The following is a 20340-nucleotide window of genomic DNA, read 5'->3' as shown; positions in this document are numbered from 1 at the left end:
ATCCTTCAAACAACCCTGTAAAGTTAAGTATTATTATTATATCTGAGTTACATATGAGAACAGGAGTATGTCAGTCCCAGAAGGGAGGAGGGTCAGTCTTTCTTGGAAATCAGAAGACGTAGTAATTTTCCAGCCCTGATCACTTCAAGTTTTTTTTGGGGGGGGGGAAATGAAGTCCAATAATTATTTTTACAGAATTAGAGTTCTCTAAGTTTAATTATTTAATGTCCACATATTATTATTATCAATTTGAGTTTTGAAAACAAAATTGTAAGGATGGAAGTGTTGGTATCAGCACCAGTGGCAGCTCGAGAGAGCTTGTGAGTCACCAGAAATTCTAATCCCAATTCCACAATTGAACAACTTTGTAAATGTGGTTCTAAGCCTGCCATGGCCTTGATTTTCTTGTCTGACGACAGGAATAATAAGAACAATAATAATACCTGCTTCATAGACTTCGTGTAAAAATTGAGATCAAATGTTTGATAGCAGAGTAGGGTGACTATAGTTAACAATAATATATTGTGTATTTCGGAACAGCTAGAAGAGAGGACTTGAACTGTTTCCAGTACATAAAAATGATAACTTTTGAGGTCTCCATTACTTGGGGTAATGGAGACCTCAAAAACCTTGGCTTGATTTTGTACATGTAGTAAAATATCACATGTTCCCAATAAAAATGTTCACATATATATCAGTACAAATTTTTAAAAACTGAGATGAAATGTATAAATTCTTCGCACAGTGCCTGAGGGATGGTGACTCTTGTTGGGTAGCTATGATGATGATGACAATGACCATGACCATGATGTGGACCACCATGGCCCAGGAAGACCCAAGCAGTTCCAAACTTTTACTCTTTCTTTCATCCCTGCTGTACCTATGCTCTATGTGCTCTGCTACCCATAAAACAAAATCCATTAAATGCAACAGTTTAGCACTGAAGTAGCCTGAATAGGGATCATGTTGTCCTCATCTGTATCCAGCTGAGTCTAGGTAAAAGGTGGCTAGCTCACTGAAGTAAGCGATCCAGGAAGCTGGAGTCCAGCAAAGCCCAGATCTGCCACGAATGATCAGTCTCTTTTCTTCTTTGGTTAGTGTATAAATCAGAGATGTTTTAACAGATATTTAAGCCTTCTCTCAAAAAATTTTATTTATTTTTTTTGCTGTTCCTGTAGATGTGTAAAGCCATACGAAACTCTCGATGTTGCTATTCTAGCAGGTTTTTTTTTTCAGTTGTGATGTCAGAAAATCTTCCATTTCCTTAAGGTTTTCAAGTTTGTTTCCATACATGTAGTAGTCTCTAATGATCTTTTGTATTTCTTCAGGGTCAGATGTGACTTCACCTTTTGTGTTTCTGATTGTGCTTATTTGGGTTTTTTCTCGTTTTTTCTTGGTCAGTCTAGCTAGGGGACCATCGATCTTGTTTATCCTTTCGAAGAACCAGCTTTTTGTTTCATTGATTTTTTGTATTATCTTTTTGTCTTCTATGTCCTGAATTTGGGCTTTTATTTTGGTGATCTGGTCTCACTCTGTTGCTCAGGCTGGGGCCCAGTGGCACGATCATGGCTCACCGCAGCCTCAACCTTGTTCCAGGAGTTTTTAATGAGCAATATAACATCTCAAGTATTTTCCAAAACAATAATGAAGAAAACAAATGAACACCGAATGACTACACATCATCTTTCAGTCTCAAGAGTTTCTGATCTGAATCTTTGAAGGCTGAGGTCACAGAGAAATCTAAGCTGAGGATGGACATCCAAAATGTTTTCTAAAGATATTTGAAATTTCCCCCACCACTATCGGTAAAATGTGAGAAGCTAAACTGTGCTCACAAAGATTTTTCAAGCCTGAGTGAAGAGTGTTCACTGTGGAGTGAGAAGCCCTGGGGTTTTCCTTGGGTCCCTCGGCATTGTTATTTTTAATTTTCTTTTGGGCACTAGAACTGGGAGTAGACAGCAAACAAGTAGCTTACTGCCAAGGACATGTGAAACCTGTTAGGCTGGTCATTCTGGATCCTATTCAAGCACGTACTGTTACTGGGTAAGATCACTTTGACTTCACAAGCCCCAGTGTTGCTTTAGGAAAAAAAATATCATATTGTACTTTCCCATTGTTATTTATAAATCATGAATGTTTCTGCAAGCAGTAATATTTAAAATGACAATGACATGCTTATAATTCCGATGTAAGAATAAGGAGGATACTGGAAGCAGAGTGTTTCAGTTATTGCTTGCTATGTAGCAAACAGGTATAAAACTTAGTGGCTTAAATCACTGTCCACAATTCTGCCTTCTGGGCTAGGCAGGTTTTTAACACTATGTGGTGTCTACCAGGCTGGAAACTATAGGAAGGCTTCTTTATTCGGTGTCTGGAGTTGGGGTGTCTAAGCAACTGAATGCTGGCTGAGCCTGTCCTTCCACGTGTCCGCTCCACATGACCAGCTTGGGGTTTCTACTACCATGGGGGTCTTGGGATAACTGGGTTTACTTGGTGCCTGGCTTCCAAGAGACAGACAGCTAGCTCTCTTCAAGGTTAGACCTGTTAGGGAAAGGATCACTTCCATCACACGACACTGCTCTAAGCAAGTCCAAAGTCAGTCCAGATGTAAAAAGGGATGGGACATAGACACCATCCTTGACGTGAGCAATAGCACCCAAATCACAGGACACAAATAATGCTGGCGGCCATCTTTGGAGACTACAATGTAGACTGTTTCATTTACCAAGAGTCCTTTCCTTTTCCTCTGGATTCCATTGAGTTTCTTTGAATTTTATTTGAAATTTTAAAAATGCCAGGAGTAAAAAAGCCATTCAATCTTTGGATACAGGGGATGAAACTCTGTAATATTCATCTTAACAAATTTTCAATAATTTTCATAATAGCAATGGAATCTCAATTTATATGACTGTTGTCGTTCACTCTAAGGATGGACAAATGGAGTCTCACAAGAAATGGAAGACCTCATCCTCAGATAGTACTTCCCAGTAAGAGAAGTACCAGGAGATTCCAAATACCTCAGGCTCACAGGACACGACTCGCTGGGTCAAGCCACCTTTCCATCTTTTTATATCATATTGAAACCGATGTGTGGGATTTTTATAAGAAAAGGATTTGCAATCATCTACTTCCTTTTTCTATTCAAATTAATTTCCCTCTCCTGATCTATGAATCATTCCTCATAAAAGGACTGGATGATGAATCAGAAAGGAGTCAGTACATTCTAATGAGTCTAGAAGGAGAGACAGGCGTATCACTGCCAGAGATCAAAACCAAACCTGAAAATTACAGGCTTTGGTTAAGGTACTGTTGGAAACACTGGAATTTAGCTCAGGGGCACGCCTTTATCATACCTCAGTCTCCTCTGCCCATCTACCCCACTGAAGAGAAGTAGGGGCCAGTTAATCTCACTAGGAGCCACTGACCTTCAAAATTTTGATTCACAGTCGTCAAGGGGTCAAGCCAAGATGTACTCTGTTCCAGGCCAATCTCACTGAGGGAGGAGTTGGTGGTGGGTGTCAACAGCCCTGAGTGTATTTCATTTCTCTGTTCTCCCCTTTCCTTTGGGTCTCATCCAATTTATTTGAACTCTATTTCAAACTAAAGATGTCAGGAACAAAAACGTCACTCAAAATGTACAGTGTGAGGGATTGATACTTGTATTCACTATGACCAACAAACGTGTTGATATAAAATGACTCCTGTTTTCAGGGACAGTTAATCTGCAAAGGGAGTGACAAGTTTGGAGAACAGTTCTATAGACACCATAGAAGATTCTGGGCCTAATGAATTACCCCACCTCTATCTGCTTCTGGTCCTAAGAAACATTTGGTCCATGACTTCAGGCCAGCTCACCTAGTCTGTGTTTCTGCTGGATTTCTGTTCTATAGAGATGCTCACTGTATTTTTAATATTTGTTTGCTGGATGTTATCTTTAACTGTTCTGTATACAGAGCAGGGCAGAGGGCAAAATGTGAATTTGCAGTACCATCTTGACTGAATATTTTACAGGTCAGTGTGATGAAATTTTAGCAAAAAGATACAAAGAGAGTGTCAAGTGGTCCTTGGTAGAGCAGATAGTTGTTTTTTTTTAAGTAGAAGTTTAGAATTTTAGCTAAGTGGTGTATATTTAAATGAAGGTGAGTTACAGTATTTTGCAAATAAAAATATAAGAGATCAGGTTGAGGTCAAAGCTGAACATATAGTTTTGGCAATCACAGAAGTCAATGAAACATTTTAAAAATGGTGCTAATAATAGTAACTTGAAAAGGGATACTTACAAACAGATCAACAAGATAAATTATTTAATTTCTACTTTGATAGTATTACAATCTCTCTTCTTCATGTTATATTTAGCTTGGGTATCAATCTTTTGCAATTATGAGATTTTGTGGTACCTTGATGACTATTAATGTATTAATTTATTCAACAAATATTCATTATGGTCCTGCATCCACTGAGTACTCTTGAAGGCCCTGGAAACACGCAGATGAATACTAAATGTCCCTTGCCCTTAAGCAATTCATAATTTTTTTCTTTTGAGTTGGGAGTCTCACTCTGTCGCCTAGACTGAAGTTAGTGGCATGATCACAGCTCACTGCAGCCTTGACCTCCTGAGCTCAGGAAATCCTCACATCTCAGCCTCCTGAGTAGCTGAGACTTTGTGCCACCATGCCAGCTAATTTTTAAATGTTTTATATGTCTCACTATGTTGGCCAGACTGGTCTCGAACTCCTGGGCTCAAGCAATCCTCCTGTCTTGGGCTTCCAAAGTGCTGAAACTATAAGCAAGAGCCACTGCACACTGCCTAAGGAATTAATAGTTTATTAAGAAAAATCTACCAACCATGCTCACCAGAACAAGGCACCACTCCATTCTAAGATAGGTGCTATAATGATTGTAGGGACAGGTGCTTTAAAGGCATAGATGAGGGAATGAACAATTCTCACTTGGTGTGATTCTGTAAAGAGGTAAGTCCAAAGGCTTCACAGAAAAGGTAGGACATGAGAGCTTCTAGAATTTTCTGTAAAGGAGTAAAGTGGGGTCTAGGGAAATGAACTTGTGCTTATCAAGCATACTCTTTTGCTTTGTGGAGTTATTTTGGACAGCTCTGGGGAGCTGATGAAGAAGATGAGAGGGTGACAAGCCCCTTCCACCTCTCTCTCTCATCTACATCTTCCCACATTACTTACTGAGCACATGGGTTTTGTCAACTAATGGTGGAGAGCTCAAAGTAGAGATTTCCTTACATGAACAAAGATGGCTGTTCAGGCAATTTTAGAAAAGAGTATATAGATTGGTATGCCAGAATGCAAGATAAACAGAAACTAACTTGGGACTATAAAGTTGACCCAGGGATTGACTGTGAGGTCTCTTACATGCTAAAGAGGCTGGACGTTTCTTTGGGCAGTGAGAGAACCGTTGAATGAAATGCTGGAGAGAGGGCTGGGTTCAGTGGCTCACACCTGTAATTCCAGCGCTTTGGAAGGCTGAGTTAGGGGATCACTTGAGGCCAGCAGTAGACTGGCCTGGGCAACATAGTGAGATCCTGACTTTCCAAACAATCTTTTAAAATTAGCTGGGCATGGTGGTGCATGCCTGTAGTCCCAGCTACTCAGGAGGCTGAGGCAGGAGGATCACTTGAGCCCAGAAGTTTGAGGCTGCAGTGAGCTGTGATCACCCCACTGCACTCTAGTCTGGGCTACAAAGTGAGACCCTATCTTTAAAAAAAAAAGAAAAAGAAATGCTGGAGGCTGGAGAGTGAGGGAACCCACTTTATGCTTTTAAAATACAGACATCTAAGATAATGAAATGGAGAAGACATGGAAGATCAGGAAGATGCTGTGAGAGTCCAAGTATGAAATAATGACTATTGGACCGAATTATCATGGGAATACGGGATTAGAAATACCATCAATGATTTTCTATTTGAAAAGCTACAACACAGCAATACTTCTATTAATATCTGAATTGCAAGAGAGGGTTCCCTAGTTGAGATACGACTGTCTTGGAACTATTGCATGATACTCAGTGTTTGAGGGCTCTGTTTTTCAGACAATCTGAGTGGCATTTCATCTACTCTATTCACCATGGATCACATCCAAGAGGTGAATGGGGCCACTTTAGGCACTCCAGGGATTAGCTCACTACATTAGACCCTCACGTGATCACTGCTAAAGACATACAAACACCGGTATTTTTACATTATATCCAAAACAAAACAAGTCTTGTCATCTAGGGAAGAAACAAACATCCTTCCCGTCCATTTTAATAAAATAAAATTGATTAAAAGCATAGCTTCCAGATAAATTCTATGTCCCATGAAAAAGTAGGATTTCTACATTGGATATTATTTTTTGACTAAAGAATTCAAGATTAATCATAACCTTGAATAATATTACTGGCAATGCCATGACTGCACACGAAATGAGAAAGAACACAGAAGACTGACTAGACACTGCTATCCTGCAAACTACCCACGAACACATATAAAAGAACTCCTTCTCTTTATACTATAAGCAGAATGTTTTTGCTTCATCCCTGATCAAATTTAGGAACTAAAAGCTCCTCCCCCTCTTTTTAACATTAGAGTGGCATCCTGTAAGTATCTACTGAGTCCCTAGTAATGTGTCAGACACGACTCTAGGGATGTTATCTATACGATCTGGTTTAAACACTGACAAGCACTTAAAATGTGAAGAATTCCTCTAAAACTTCCATTCATTTGATTTTAGACTTGTAACAGCTTAAAAAAGAGAGGACTTCTCTTCACTGGCCCCAGAGGGATCCTCCACCCCCAGCTCCCAAGTTGCTCCCAATATCCCAGGCACTCAACAACTTGTTAGAGAGAGTTTTTGGTATGGAGGTGTATTGTTCCTGGTAAAGAAAAATTCCTAAGAGACCCTAATCTAACAACAACAATAAAAAAAGAATCGGATCATAAAAACCTGGGCTAAGTATGATTCGAAGGGAAAAAATGAGCTGAGGGGAAAGCCAATTTGAGCTGGAGAGACTTGCACTCTTGAGTAACCAGACATGTGTAGCCACTTACGAAGCTGTCTGATTACATATGTTTTTAAACATCTGTCAGCACAGTCAGAATTCCACATGCAAAACACAGCACTCACGAGCACTGTGGGGGTTTGTTCCTCTGTGAAGACGTCTCAGAACCAGAGGGAAATGAATAGATTTCACAGGTTGACACAGGCTATCATTGCTTGAGTTGATGAAAGCTAGGAAAGCAACTTCCAAAGCTGGGACTCACTTACTTGGACATCAATACTTTTTTTTTTTTGAGACAGGGTCTCACTCTGTTGCCCAGGATGGAGTGCAATGGCACGATCCTGTCTCAGCTCCCAAGTAGCTGGGACTAAAGGCATGCACCACCACAACTGGTTGATTCTTTTATTTTTTGTAGAGGTGAGGTCTCGCTATGTTGCCCAGCCTGGCCTCAAACTCCTGGGCTCAAGCAATTCTCCCAGCTCGGCCTCTCAAAGTGCTGAAGTTATAGGCATGAGCCTCTGCCCCAGGCCCTGACATGAATATCTTAAGGACAAAACTGGAACCAGCAATGAAGCCTGCAAAGCCCTAAGAAAGAGAGAAGTCAGGAAGTACCAAGAAGCAGGAGAAACTGGGAGGCTATAGCTTAATTTATGGCTTCAGAGCTGAAAACAGAGCCTAACCTCACTCTTTTTTTGATTAAAAAAAATTCAGTGACATCTTCTCACTAGGTTAAAGATTTCCTATATTCACAACAGACACTGGGGACTTCTTAAGGGGGTGGGGAGGGTGGAGGGGGTAAGAGTTGAAAACCGCCCATTGGGTACCACCACGCTCACCCACTTGGGTGACTGGCTCAGTAGAATCCCAAACCTCACCACCAGGTGATATACCATGTAATAAACCTGCACGCGTCCCCCTGGAATCTAAAATAAAATGGGAAAGAGTAATAAAAAACCAAAAAGTTCCCATCTCCAGAGTGCAAATATAGTTCCTTTCAAACCTGCGGCATTTGTCCTTCCCCTGAAGACGTCATCATATGACTTCCACTGTGGCTTCACCTGGTAGGCATGGATGAATACCACGAACACCACCACCAGGCACATCAGAGGAAGGAGAGCGGCCGTGAACAAAGCTGCATAGACGTTTGGGATAAAACACCTGGAAGGGAAAGGAGAAGACGTAACTCAGACCACCTCAGGACAGAGGTTTCTAAACTCAGAATACATTATGTCACCACCTTATCCTAGTTCTTTGTATCTAGACGTCAGCAACAGCAAACTTTTGGTGTGCCAAATGGAAGGTTTGTTTGAGTAGGGGCTCTGTGATGAAACCTAGCTCACCGCTTCTCAAAGTAGGTTCCCTGGAAATTTCAACTCTTGGGAAGTTCAGAGAACTTCAAAAAAGTTATGGCCAAATACATTCAAGAAATGTACCCTATACATCTCTTAGAGATTCAGGGGTACATATATGCCATTTAAAAAGTAACCCTGAATTGTACCCCACATCTTCAAAATAAAAAGTTAAAGATAAAAAAAAAATAAATAAAATAAGGCTGGGCTTGGTGGCTCAGACTGTAATCACAGGACCTTGGGAGGCGGAGGCAAGTGGATTGCTTGAGTCCACGGGTTTGAGACCAGCCTGGACAACTTGGCAAGACCTCGTCTCTACAATAAATAAAAAAATTAGCTGGGTGTGGTGGCACATGCCTATAGTTCTGGTTACTTGGAAGGCTGAGGCAGAAGGATTGCCAGAGCCCAGCAGGTCGAGGCTGTGGTGGCCGGGAGTGTGCCACTGCACTCCAGTCTGGACGACAGAGTAAGACTACAACTCAAAAATAAAAAATAAAAGGCCATGGAAGATCACAGAGTTGATAAATCGGCTCTGGCAATGAATCCCAGAGTACCAAATGAGTGGCTTTAGGTATGTTTCTTAACCTCTCTGAGACGTCTCTCATTTTTCAAAGAAGGATTATAATAGTATCCGCAACAAAAGGTAGTTATCAAGACTAACTGAAATAATTCACATTAAGCACTTAGTAAATTTTGTTTAACCCAGCATTTCTTGACTTGATAACAATTGGATCCCTCTTCTTTTACACACTTACACACACACACACACACACACACACACACACACACACACACACAGCCAGAGTGGTGCTATAGGACTGATGTTCCCTGGAACACACTTTGGGAATTACTGATCTAATCACATCCAGCTTACGTTTCAATTAGTTGGTGGATTCCAGGGCTAGTTGAAGGTTCCTTTCCATTCCCTTCCTCTATTTAACCTCAAAGGAAGAAGAATGCTGGCAGGGCTTATGGTCACAGGGCTGGTGTGGCGTCACTGTATCCTGTCAAAGGCTGCTTATGTCTGTGTGGCCCTCCCTTGACCTCTCTGGCTCCTCAAGGTAAATGATAACAAGGGCTGTCGCTGCTCCTGCATAGAAGGAGGTCAAACCACTGTCTCCCCCTGCCGCCCCTCCATTTGGGTTTTTCTTCCTGGGATGAGCTCAATAGAAAAAAAAAAAAGGGCAAGGGACTATGCAACAATCAGGGACCTAAACAAACACCTGACTTTGCTTTTCTGGCTCCATCTAATTGGCCTAAATATTCTTGGGAATCACATGAGAGCAGGTATTGTTTAAAGGCAAACCTGAGGATTTCCAGAGCTCCCCTCTGTCCCCTCTACAATGTTGTTTTTTGAGTGGCTGACGGTTTTGTCACTCTGTAGCTATATATTTCCTCAAGAGACATCTGCTGTCTTGAAAATGAAGATAATTTTCCACTTAGAAGCTCCACAGTACAACTGTGTCTCTTGTTACTAGATCTTCTATGGAACAATGGGATCCAAGGCAAACTAGCTTTATTGATTTATTTTGATAACACTGAAATTACCAGGAAAATGTTTTTTGAGATACAACTGGAAATTTTTACCCGTGAGTCAATAATGTCCACTTTGTCCTTACATAAAAATTTTCACAAAAATCTCAAAATGGAGGACTGTTTAATAGGTTCTCGGTACCTAAAAATGTTTTGTTCTGATGAAGGGCATTCCTCCTACATGTTGTAAGGCTATACTTTTAATTATAGAAAATCTTAATAGCAAGGAGTGTCTCTTTTAAAATATTTTCTCCAACTTCCCAATTTTTAAGATCCACATAAAGCATTAGTAAATTTTATAATATCTATATATAATATCTATAAACCTAGATTCTAATACAGTCATAGATATTGAACTTTGAAGAAAACTCAAGAAAAGCCTCTCATATAACTTGTTTAAAAGGAAACCTCAAAATTCAAAATATAGGTAATCAGGGGAAACATTCATTTTTGCCATTTGAGAAAAGAGTGCCTCAATTTTATGTGAAAAATATCTACATTATGAGAGGTCTTTTAAAGGCCTTACTCAGATATTATTTCCAATTAACATGATCTGTTAAGTGTATCTTGCATGCAAACAAGACACATCTCAAGAGCTATTTCTTTTTTATTTTTACTTTTTAATATTTTATTTTATTTTGAAGATGTGGGGTACAAGTCAGGATTGGGTATGTAAGTGGTCTGGGTACACGTGAAATTTTGGGTCTTCCATCGGACCTCACTTTGTTGACATCTATTTCAATACGCACTCTGCACCTGCAGAGGGATGTCAGAATGATGAATTTCCTGGCTTTTAGAATTTAATTTGGATGGCACAAGGCTTAAATCCTTCCCTGAACCCTCATCTTTATGCAGCAAGACCTGTTTTTCCAGATAAAAGACACACGATTAAATAAAGCAGGCAGACATCAATGGTCCTGATATTGAATACATTTCTGTACTAATAACAGTGGTCACGTTGGCTACTCATTACCATGTACATTGGCCTCAAACGATTACTTATTTTTCATCTAAATATGGGTCCACTGAACACAAAATGGCCTAAAGTTCTCAGACAAATTTAGACACCGATGAAGGCACACATGTAGGTTTCACTGCCTTCTTTTGTCTTCAAAAATGTCCCAATTCAATTTGGGGCTATAAAATAGTGATAATGGCTGAATCTCCTGTGAGTCGCTCTAGGAGTGTCAAGATTTGTTCAGAGTGCTATGGAATAGGTATGACTGTCCAACATCCACGCTTGGTTCTCACCTTTTTATCGGAAGAACTTTCCTAAAACTTCCCTCTCCTTTACAGAATAGTCTTTGAAAGCTGACCCCCAGCTCATGGTGCACCATCTTGGTTAGAGGAAAAAACAAGCAGAGTGAGCCTCCGGGTGGTCAGAAGTCACCAGGCACATCCACAGGGCCTCTCAGGAAGAGAAGCGAACTCTCTAAGTGCTGTTGCTCTTAAAATATATATATATTTTTTGAAGTTCTCCCTGTTTGTTGGATGACTTGGCCATGATGGCTCATTCTTTCAGAAAAAAGGCAGGAAAGTTACCAAATCCTCAAGCTATCCCCTCTTCTCTTTTTCTTCAAAGCGCCACAAGCCATGACCTCTCAGAAATAGTGGGCCCCTGAGAGGATCGACCCCATGTCTATCCTCCGTCTGGTCAATGTGGGGTCAAGTCATCAAGAGGGAGGGCTTTGCTCTCGGTATACCCGTTCTTGTGGGCGGTCCCTCTTGTCATCAGTGCTACAGGGACCCTCTACCTCATCCACTCCTGTCTAGCTGGGGCTCAATCCCAGTCTTCCTTGAACAAAAACGGCCTGCCTTGAGTCCGACCTCGTAGGAGTTGTGAAACATGAGTATCTGCAAATGAAACACAGCCGCCAAGGTAGCCCACAGTGCAGGTAACAGACAGGGCCCCCACTCCCTGACTGCCCATGGAGAGATCGTGGAACAGGCTCATTCCTCATGCCCAAACTATGCCTCATACACTTGGCACCTTCTGGTTTTAAGTTCTCACCTAACTTTTCCTTTAAAGCTAATCGTTATTATTATTTGAGCTGGGGTCTCACTCTGTCACCCAGGCTGGAGTGTAGTGACAAGATTACAGCTCACTGCAGCCTCAACCTTCTGAGTTCAGGTGATCCTCCTGCCTTGGCCTCAAGTGGCTGGAACTACAGTCATGCACAACCATGCCCAGCTAATTTTCTGACTTTCTGTAGAGACAAGTTCTCACTATGTTGCTTAGGCTGGTCTCGGACTCCTGGGTTCAAGGGATCCTCCTGCCGCAGCCTACCAAAGTGCTGGGATTACAGATGTAAGCCACCATGGGCCTAGCCTAATAGGTATTATTCTAACTTTTTTGAGCAATATGTCTGAATGGGATTTCTACTGGTGTATAATAAAAATTTCCTCATCTACTTAAAATTGCCCAAGATAAATGAACTGTATTCTACCCTTGAAAAAAAACCCCAAAACACACCAACTGGAATTTCCTCTAGTCCAAGCAAATAAGAGGCACAGGTAGTTTGAGGGCTGGCTTGCATGATAGCAATGTGGGGCATTAGGAAACTGTGACCATCACGTCAGAATAGTTTCTGAAAAATAGGCTGGGAACACATTCTTGGAAAAACTGAACATAACGTAAGCAATGAGCAGATGGAGGCTGTGTGCACTTCAGGGCTATGAAAACAGGAGATTAACAGGCCGGCAGTGACTGCTTCAAGAACAGATCTGGCAGATACTGGAAGATGAGATAGGGCCATGCGGATCTGCTGCCTTAAAAGGGTGAGGAGAGTGGTTCTGTAAGCGCCACTTCGTCCAGCTCCAAAGCACTCCAGTGTCCTTTCTCTCTTTGGGTGCCGAAGACTCTGGGTTCTTGATCACAGGATTCACTTTCACTGTTCCTTTTAAACTTTTATAGGTAAATTTTCTTATTATAACCCACAGATGGTCCTAATTTCTTTCTTTTTTTTTTTAAAGATGTGGGGTGCAATTCAGGGTTAGATATACAGATAGTCATGGGTCTCACTGTGGTTCCCACTTCACCTGGTTTGAGATCAGGTACCCTTATTGATTAAGTGTGGCCCCCCTCCCCAATTTATTTCTAAATCTTGTCAGGACTTCATCCTTTTCTCTATTTTTAGTCAGATGTAACAAGTGGATGCTGTTTCGTTACCTCTCGTTTCTCCTCTTCCAAGTCCACCTTGGGAGCCTTCACAATGCCTTAAGTCAGCTACTAACTTAGAAAGATTATTACCTCTCTTCAGTAGCACTTTATATTTATCGAAATGTTTTCACTTGCATCACCTAAGTTGACTTTTTAAAAAATGTGTGTGGGAGGCAGAGGGGATTTCAGTGTCTTTATTCCTGTCTGAATACTGCGTAAGAGGGAGCTCGGAGGCAGAGGATTCTGGGAGAAACAGGAACTTCACTTAGAGCCACTGAAAATCCTAGGCTGAACGATGGGAACTCCTTGTACATGAGGTTGTGATTTGAGTTCATTTCAATCATATTTTAAAGGACAAGTTGACCCTGGTAAACTGGCAGACTAGAAGACATTCAGGCATCTGACATCTGGGTTACACAGGTAATGAAAAGGAACCCAGGCATGAAAGAGTAATAGATGTTTCTTCCAAGGTCTTCTTTATAAGAACTTCTCGGACAATGATTAGTTATGATTCACAGACTCATGCACCAGACTCCCCCACGTGGGTTTCCTGAGTATTTCTTTAATGGTGGCATCTACATCAAAAGCTACACTTGTTTCCTCAACCCACTTTTTCTTCTCCACATAGAAATTCATAGTGATGCCCTACTGTCTCCAGGGATTATGGGGAAGGATCTGTCAGTTTTAGTCCATAAATTTGCTTAATGTATGATCAATCAATAACTGTTTCTCATTTATTGTAAACTGATTTCTACTCTCTGTAAAGAGTACAATATATCTGCTATTGGCTTTATTAGTTGAAGAATACAGATGTTATTCATTATGTTGACACTTATCATTTATAAGTAAAGTCTAGGCCAGTAAGATTTCAATATTCCTTTTTTAGTATGTTCAATTCTCCTTTCTTCCTTCCTTCTTTGAGATAGGGTCTCACTCTGTCACCCAGGCAGGAGTGCAGTGGCATGAACATAGCACTGCTATCTCGACCTCCTGAGCTCCGGTGGTCCTTCCACCTCAGCCTCCTGTGTAGTTGGGACTACAAGTATACACCACCACGTCTGGCTAATTTTTTGATTTTTTTTTTTTTTTTTTATAGAGACGAGGTCTTGCTATGTTGCCTAGGCTGATCTCAACCTCCTGGGTTCAAGAAATCCTCCCACCTCAGCCTCCCAAAGTGCTAGGATTGCAGGTGCGAACCAATGTGCCTGGCCTGAATTTACTTTCTTTCTGACAATAATGCTCTTAGTTAATATACATCCTTATTCACTGTGAATTTATGTATGTAAGTATGTAAGTATTGTGTGTCAGTGCACTTCTTGGCCCATCCAATGTGGCAGGAGAGGTTTAAGGACACACTCTTAAGTACATTAATTTTCTCAAGGGAATAAATGTGTAAAGACATTGGATAAAGGGGAAGATCAATTGGGGTTTAATCACCTTCAAGGCTGGAAAATATAGTCCTTTTTCTGTCTTTCTGTTGAAGACCATACAGCAGTTTTCATATCAAAAGGAAATCAGTAAAATTCTAAAATGTATTTTTCTTTAAGTTTATACTTTAAACAAGAATAATATTAAGATTAAATTGCAGATAAGCGCCACCAAGTGACATGGAACACTCTGATAATATTTGGACCTAGATTGGGAGAGGGAAAGAACAAAGTATTTTTTTTTTAATGGAGTTAGCTGGAAAATTAAGGCTATTTTAAATCTTCCTACCACCACACCAGCAATCATGTTCTGTGCCGGGCAGGGAACTCAGTCCTCACATCCATCATCCCACGCAAGTACAACAATAATCCTGTTGGCTGTATTGTGGATACGGGGAAGATGACACAGATTATATAAGGTCAAGTTGCTAGTACCATCAACAGGTCCATTCGCCTTCACTGCCACCTCTACAGTCCTAAGATGATTTCCACATTCCAGAACGGACACATTAGCGTTAGTGGTAAATGTGCCATGTTCTCCTGGAGGACAGAACTGTCATATTTTAAAAATATTTCTCCCAGAGCTTTGCACAGACCTCTAAGAAATATGTATTTATTTAATGGGTTCTTAGCAGTATTTACTTAGAGATTGAGGGGGCTTGCTCTTTCACCGAGACTGGAGTGCAGTGGCACAATTATAGCTCATTGCAACCTTAAACTCCTGGGCTCCTCCTGTCTCAGCCTCCCAGGTGGCTAGGACAAGAGGGGTACACCACCATGCTTGGCTTATTTTTTCCTTTTTATTTTCTAGAGATGGGGTCTTGTTATGTTGCCCACACTGGGTCTCATGGGTTTTAGCAGTTTTTAAAAAAACACCTAAAAAAAGGGCATAGAAAACTTGTATTTGAGGTGTGCTCAGCTCAATCAAAAGCCAATCAGCATTTAAGTATCAATCCCATACCAAGTTCAATGGTGGACATGGTAGAACATCTAAAGACGCCTAAGGCGTCTCCCATAAGGAGATTTTATTGACAATAAACGCACAGCGCTTCTGACTCTGGTCATCTACTGGAAGTTGTGCTGTTCCACCATCAGCATCATCAGTGCCTCCTGGGAGCTAGTTAAAAAAGGCACACCTCACCACAGAGCTCCTGAATCTCCACCTGCATTTTCACAGGCTCCCCAGGTGTTTCATATGCACACTGAAAGTTTGAGGAACACTCTTCCAGGGCCCGCCTAAGACATAAAGCAGCTTAATGCAATTAACAGATTAACTAATCTTTACATCTCTTTGTCAGTGAAGCCAAGGGGTGATGTAACCACAGGGATAATCAGACCCAGAGATTTCACAGCCTGCGGTGTTCGCAGCCTGAAGAACCAGTCAGAAGGAAAAACAGCAAGAAGCGAAAGTGACCCAGAAGCAGAGATCTGTGCTAGGTAGAAAGCTGGGATAAGAGGTCTGAACACTGCAGAGAAAGAGAACCAGCAAGGTAGGACACAGCAGCTCTGCAGGCCAGCGGAGTGCAGTGGGTGTGAGGGATGTTCACCGTGCGGTCCTGCTGCATCGAAACCTTGAAGAAGCAGAGTTTCTGTGTGAGTGCTACAGACACAGTCTGACATTACCCACTCTGCTCAAGGTTTCTGGAAAGGGTGATCCCTAGGCCACATGCCTCCATGCTCACATTCCTTGCCCCAGATAACTGCTTCCAAGACAGCCGATCTTCTTGCTTGCCCTTGACTTCTAACTTGGTGGTCCTGCTCTAAAAGCTGAGCTGAGTCAACTCTTGTTTTTTTTTTTTTTTTTGCTCTTGAGACTCTGTCACAGATAGTGGCACCTTAGTGAGGGGCATTAGAGCTATGTCAGGACAAATGGCCACATCGGGGTAAATACAGAAATACACAGCAAAGAAGAAGAGGGCAGGAGAGGACGGAGAAGTCAGAGACAGTGTCCCTGAGAGAAGAGTTTGTCCTTAGTCTCCAGCACGCTTCTTCCAAGTCCTCTGAGATCCGACTGTGTCTGTGTCCTGCTTGGGTACTCTCCTGGGACTGCCTGTGGCAAAACCACCCATCACCACTGCCTGTTACTTGAAGTCACTTGGGTGGGCTTTTACAGGCAACTACGATGACCGTGGTTAAAACACAGCTGGCAAGCAAGAGACAAAGAGAGAAAAAAGGGAGCGAATACACAACGGTTCCTCCAACAGTACAGCTCTTGAAGATGCAGCAGGATGTCAATACCACATCTGCTATCTTAGCGCACGTCTACCCCGTGTCACCAGCTCCACACATGGGCAAAGGCCTCAGAGAGAAGCCAAAGGATCAAGAAATAAGAATCAGGCTTATTTATTATTTTTTTTAATTTTTTTGAGTCAGAATCTCACTTTGTCGCCTAGGCTGTAGTGGCATGACCATGGCTCACTGCAGCCTCAACCTCCTAGGCTCTGGTGATCCTCCCGCCTCAGCCTCCCAAGTAGCTGGGACCACAGAGACACACCACTACACCCAGTTAATAATTTTTATTTTCGTAGAGATAAGATCTGGCAATGTTGCCTAAGCTGGTGTTGAACTCCTGGGCTCAAGCAATCTGCCTGCCTCGGCCTCACAAAATACTGGGATTACAGGCATGAGCCTCCAAGCCCGGCCCAAAATACCACTTCATATTGTACATAATTAGCTCTTGGTGAATAAGACAGAGTTTCCCACACCCCTGTCTCACTAAAACGTTGAATATATTTACAGGTAATTCCAAAGATGGACTTAAAGTATTCACAGGCTCGAGATAGTTGATGAAAAAACAGCCTGAACATCAGGGTACTTCAAATGATTTTTTTCATGTATGCTTTTCCAAGAAACTCGAGGCTGATCAGTGTGTTCCCTGAACAACTTGACGATACTGTTGGAACCAGCCTATTGGACAGGGGCTGCCAACCTCCCCCCAGGTAGGTTCCAGCAAATCGAGCCCCATCAGCATTTCTCCAGAGTGAGGTCAGGCTGACTTGTTATCTTTTGTACGTACTGATGCTCTGTGTTTTCTCATAAAACAAAATTGTTGGGTGCTGGAAAATGTCACTGTCTAAGAGTATTCTGAGGTGCCCTGCCCTTACCGTCTGCTCGCCAAGCCTCTGAAGGCATGCCTGCAAAGTTTTTTTCTGACTAATCATATCACCTTCTTGCAACCGAGATTAGTAAAATTACAATCTTTATAATTTTATTATATTTCTTTTTCTTATTCTTTATCTTAAATTCAGAGGATACATGTGACATGGGTATATTGTGTGATGGAGAGGTTCTGGGTTTTTATTGAACCTGTCACTCAATAGGGAGCATGATGCTCAATGGGTAGTTTTTCAATTTGATTGCCTCCCTTGTTTCCCCATTAGGGTCCTCAGGGTCTATTGTTCCCATCTTTATGTTCTTCTGTACTCAGTGTTTAGCTCTCATATAATCTTATTTTTACAAAACAGTCAGGCATGGTGGCTCATGCCTGTAATCCCAGCATTTGCGAGGCTGAGGTGGGAAGATTACTTGAGGGGCAATGCTTCAGGAGTTTGAGACCAGCCTGGGCAATACAGTGAGACCTCATTGTTACAAAAAATAAAAAAGATAAGCCAAGTGTGGTGGTGTGCACCTGAAGTCCAGCTACTCGGGAGGCTGAGGAAGGAGGACTGCCTGAGCCCAGGAGGTCAAGTTTGAAGTGAGCTGTGATCATGCCACTGCATTCCAGTCTGGGTGACAGAGCGAGACCCCGACTGAAAAAAAAAATTTATAAAAAAAATAGATTTGGCTGGGTGTGATGGCTCAAGCCTATAATTCCAGCACTTTGGGAGACCAGGGCAAGAGGACTTCCTGAGTCCAGGGGTTTGGGAGCAACCTGGGGAACTTGGTGAGACCTTGTCTCTACCATAAATAAAAAATAATCTGGGTGTGGTAGCATGCGTTTATAGTTTCAGCTACTTGGAAGGCTGAGGCGGAAGGATTTCCTAAGCCCAGCAGGTCAAGGCTGCGGTGGCCATGAGCATGCCACTGCATTCCAGCCTGGGTGACAGAGTGAGACTCCGACTTAGAACAACAACAACAAAAACAAAACAAAACAAAAACCCACCAAAAAAAACAGATTTACAGGGGTGACCATAGGCATACAAGATTAATATTTAAAAATAATGACTATCCAAAACATCTTTTTAATGTTTAAAAATATATTACTGTTCAAAAAATATGTTTTGCATCCCTCCCTACTGCCACAGGCGTCAGTGATAGTACCCGGTGACGGGGACCCTCCACGTGTGACCATCAGCAGGAAGACAGCCTCTGGCAAGGCTAAGCCGGCATCCCACGGGCATGCATTCCTTCTGGGAGGCGGCTGTTTCCAGTCTTAGGTTTATGCTGGCCATGCGATTTTTATTTTTAAATCTGGAATTTCCATAGACTCTAAACATTTAGTAATAGCTCAGAAGAAACTCTGGGCCACGGGACATGTTAGCATAAATGTTATTTCCTTTTCCTGATGAAAAGTTGGTAGGCTTTGAAGTGTTCCTTCCCAGACACTCTTCCAATACCTTTGTATAGACTTCGTTGATAGCCCATGAACACTGTGAGAAAGGAAGTGTTGGCCTGTGCTTATAGGAGTGTTGCTATTGGCCATTTTACTCATGATGCTTGGGTGGTGAAAAAAGAAAAATTCTCATAGCAATGGTGACAATTTCTCAAAGGGGCAAACATCATTTTGTAAAAAGGATAATTCAACTTTTAGTTACGTACCGCATTTTACAGAACAGTGGCCACACCACATTGACCTGGATGTTAAGCCCATATGTGGTTTATAGGATAGCCACGAATGCTCCAAGACAGAATTTCTAGAGCGTTCTCTGCAGGGGTGAACACTCAGTCATGCCTTGCACCATCTATAGTCATGTTACCGATGACAGCACGCTGCAATAACTGATTAACCTAAACAGTGACTTTAAATCCTTAAGAAATCATTGGGTGAAGTTAGTCATACTCTGTTGAAAATAGATTCGATAATCGCTTGTGCTATTATAAAAATTATAACCACAAAATTCTGGAAATAACATGGTAACTTTTTGGATATCATTATTTCTTTTTATTTTTTAAAAAGCCCATTGCAATCGCTTTCTACTCTTCTTAAACTTTAGTAGCCTTTCTCTGCACACAGTACAGCATCGAGGTCAGCACTGAACCAAGGGTCTTTTCCTTGTTTCCTTGGCTTCTGGGTGCTGTACGTCACACCCATAGACCATCTGTACTGCTTTCCTGTGAGCACTGTCACCTGCGGAGGGTCAGTTTGTTTGCATCAATGTAAAGCCTCTCCCATGATCACAGTAGGTCAAATCTTTGAACTCTCTGCAAGTCCTCGTCTGGCCCAAGAAGGTCCATACATACTTATTCCTACCCTGAAATGTAAAATGCATTATGCCCCAAGTGCAATATTATTTTATTTTTTCAGTTAATCTTTTTATAATTATCAACAAATGGTGGTGTTTTCAGTAGTCTGATTTCAGACAAGAGCAAAACAAGCTGTTTCGACCCTCTTGTTGCTTAGAATAACAGTGATAAACAGGGATGTGCAGAATTGTTGAGCTGGGTTTGTACTCAGTTCTTCAGGTTCTGGCTTTGCTTTACAACAAGGTAATGCTTAACTACTTTTTTTTTTTGAAAGCAGGATGTATTGAGAGGACAGAAAAGCTCCCACAGTGGGAGGAGATCCGAAGCGGTTATGCTAACTATTCTTTTAACTATTAAGAAAACACTGTCAACCTTAGAAAATGAAGGAAATACCCTCATGGAAATCGGGACTGGCATCCAATTCCTGAACAAAACCCGAAACCCACAGGTCATAAGAGAGAAGATA

At 41.7% G+C, this 20340-nt stretch overlaps 1 protein-coding gene across 1 annotated transcript in view; it reads right to left on the bottom strand.

The window, feature by feature from the left end:
• The window catches only part of ADGRV1 (adhesion G protein-coupled receptor V1), a 555854-nt gene that overhangs the window by 90291 nt on the left and 445223 nt on the right, over positions 1-20340 (bottom strand). Inside the window, exon 85 of the mRNA XM_008061062.2 lies at positions 8003-8160. Within this exon, the coding sequence (XP_008059253.2) occupies positions 8003-8160 (158 nt within the window). The remainder of the gene's footprint in view (positions 1-8002; positions 8161-20340) is intronic.

This window comes from Carlito syrichta, unplaced genomic scaffold, assembly GCF_000164805.1.
Source record: "Carlito syrichta isolate Samal-C Ts95f unplaced genomic scaffold, Tarsius_syrichta-2.0.1 Scaffold305037, whole genome shotgun sequence".
Classification (NCBI taxonomy): Eukaryota; Metazoa; Chordata; class Mammalia; order Primates; family Tarsiidae; genus Carlito; species Carlito syrichta.
The sequence above is the reverse complement of the archived record's forward strand: the minus strand, read 5'-3'. Positions and strand labels throughout refer to the sequence as shown.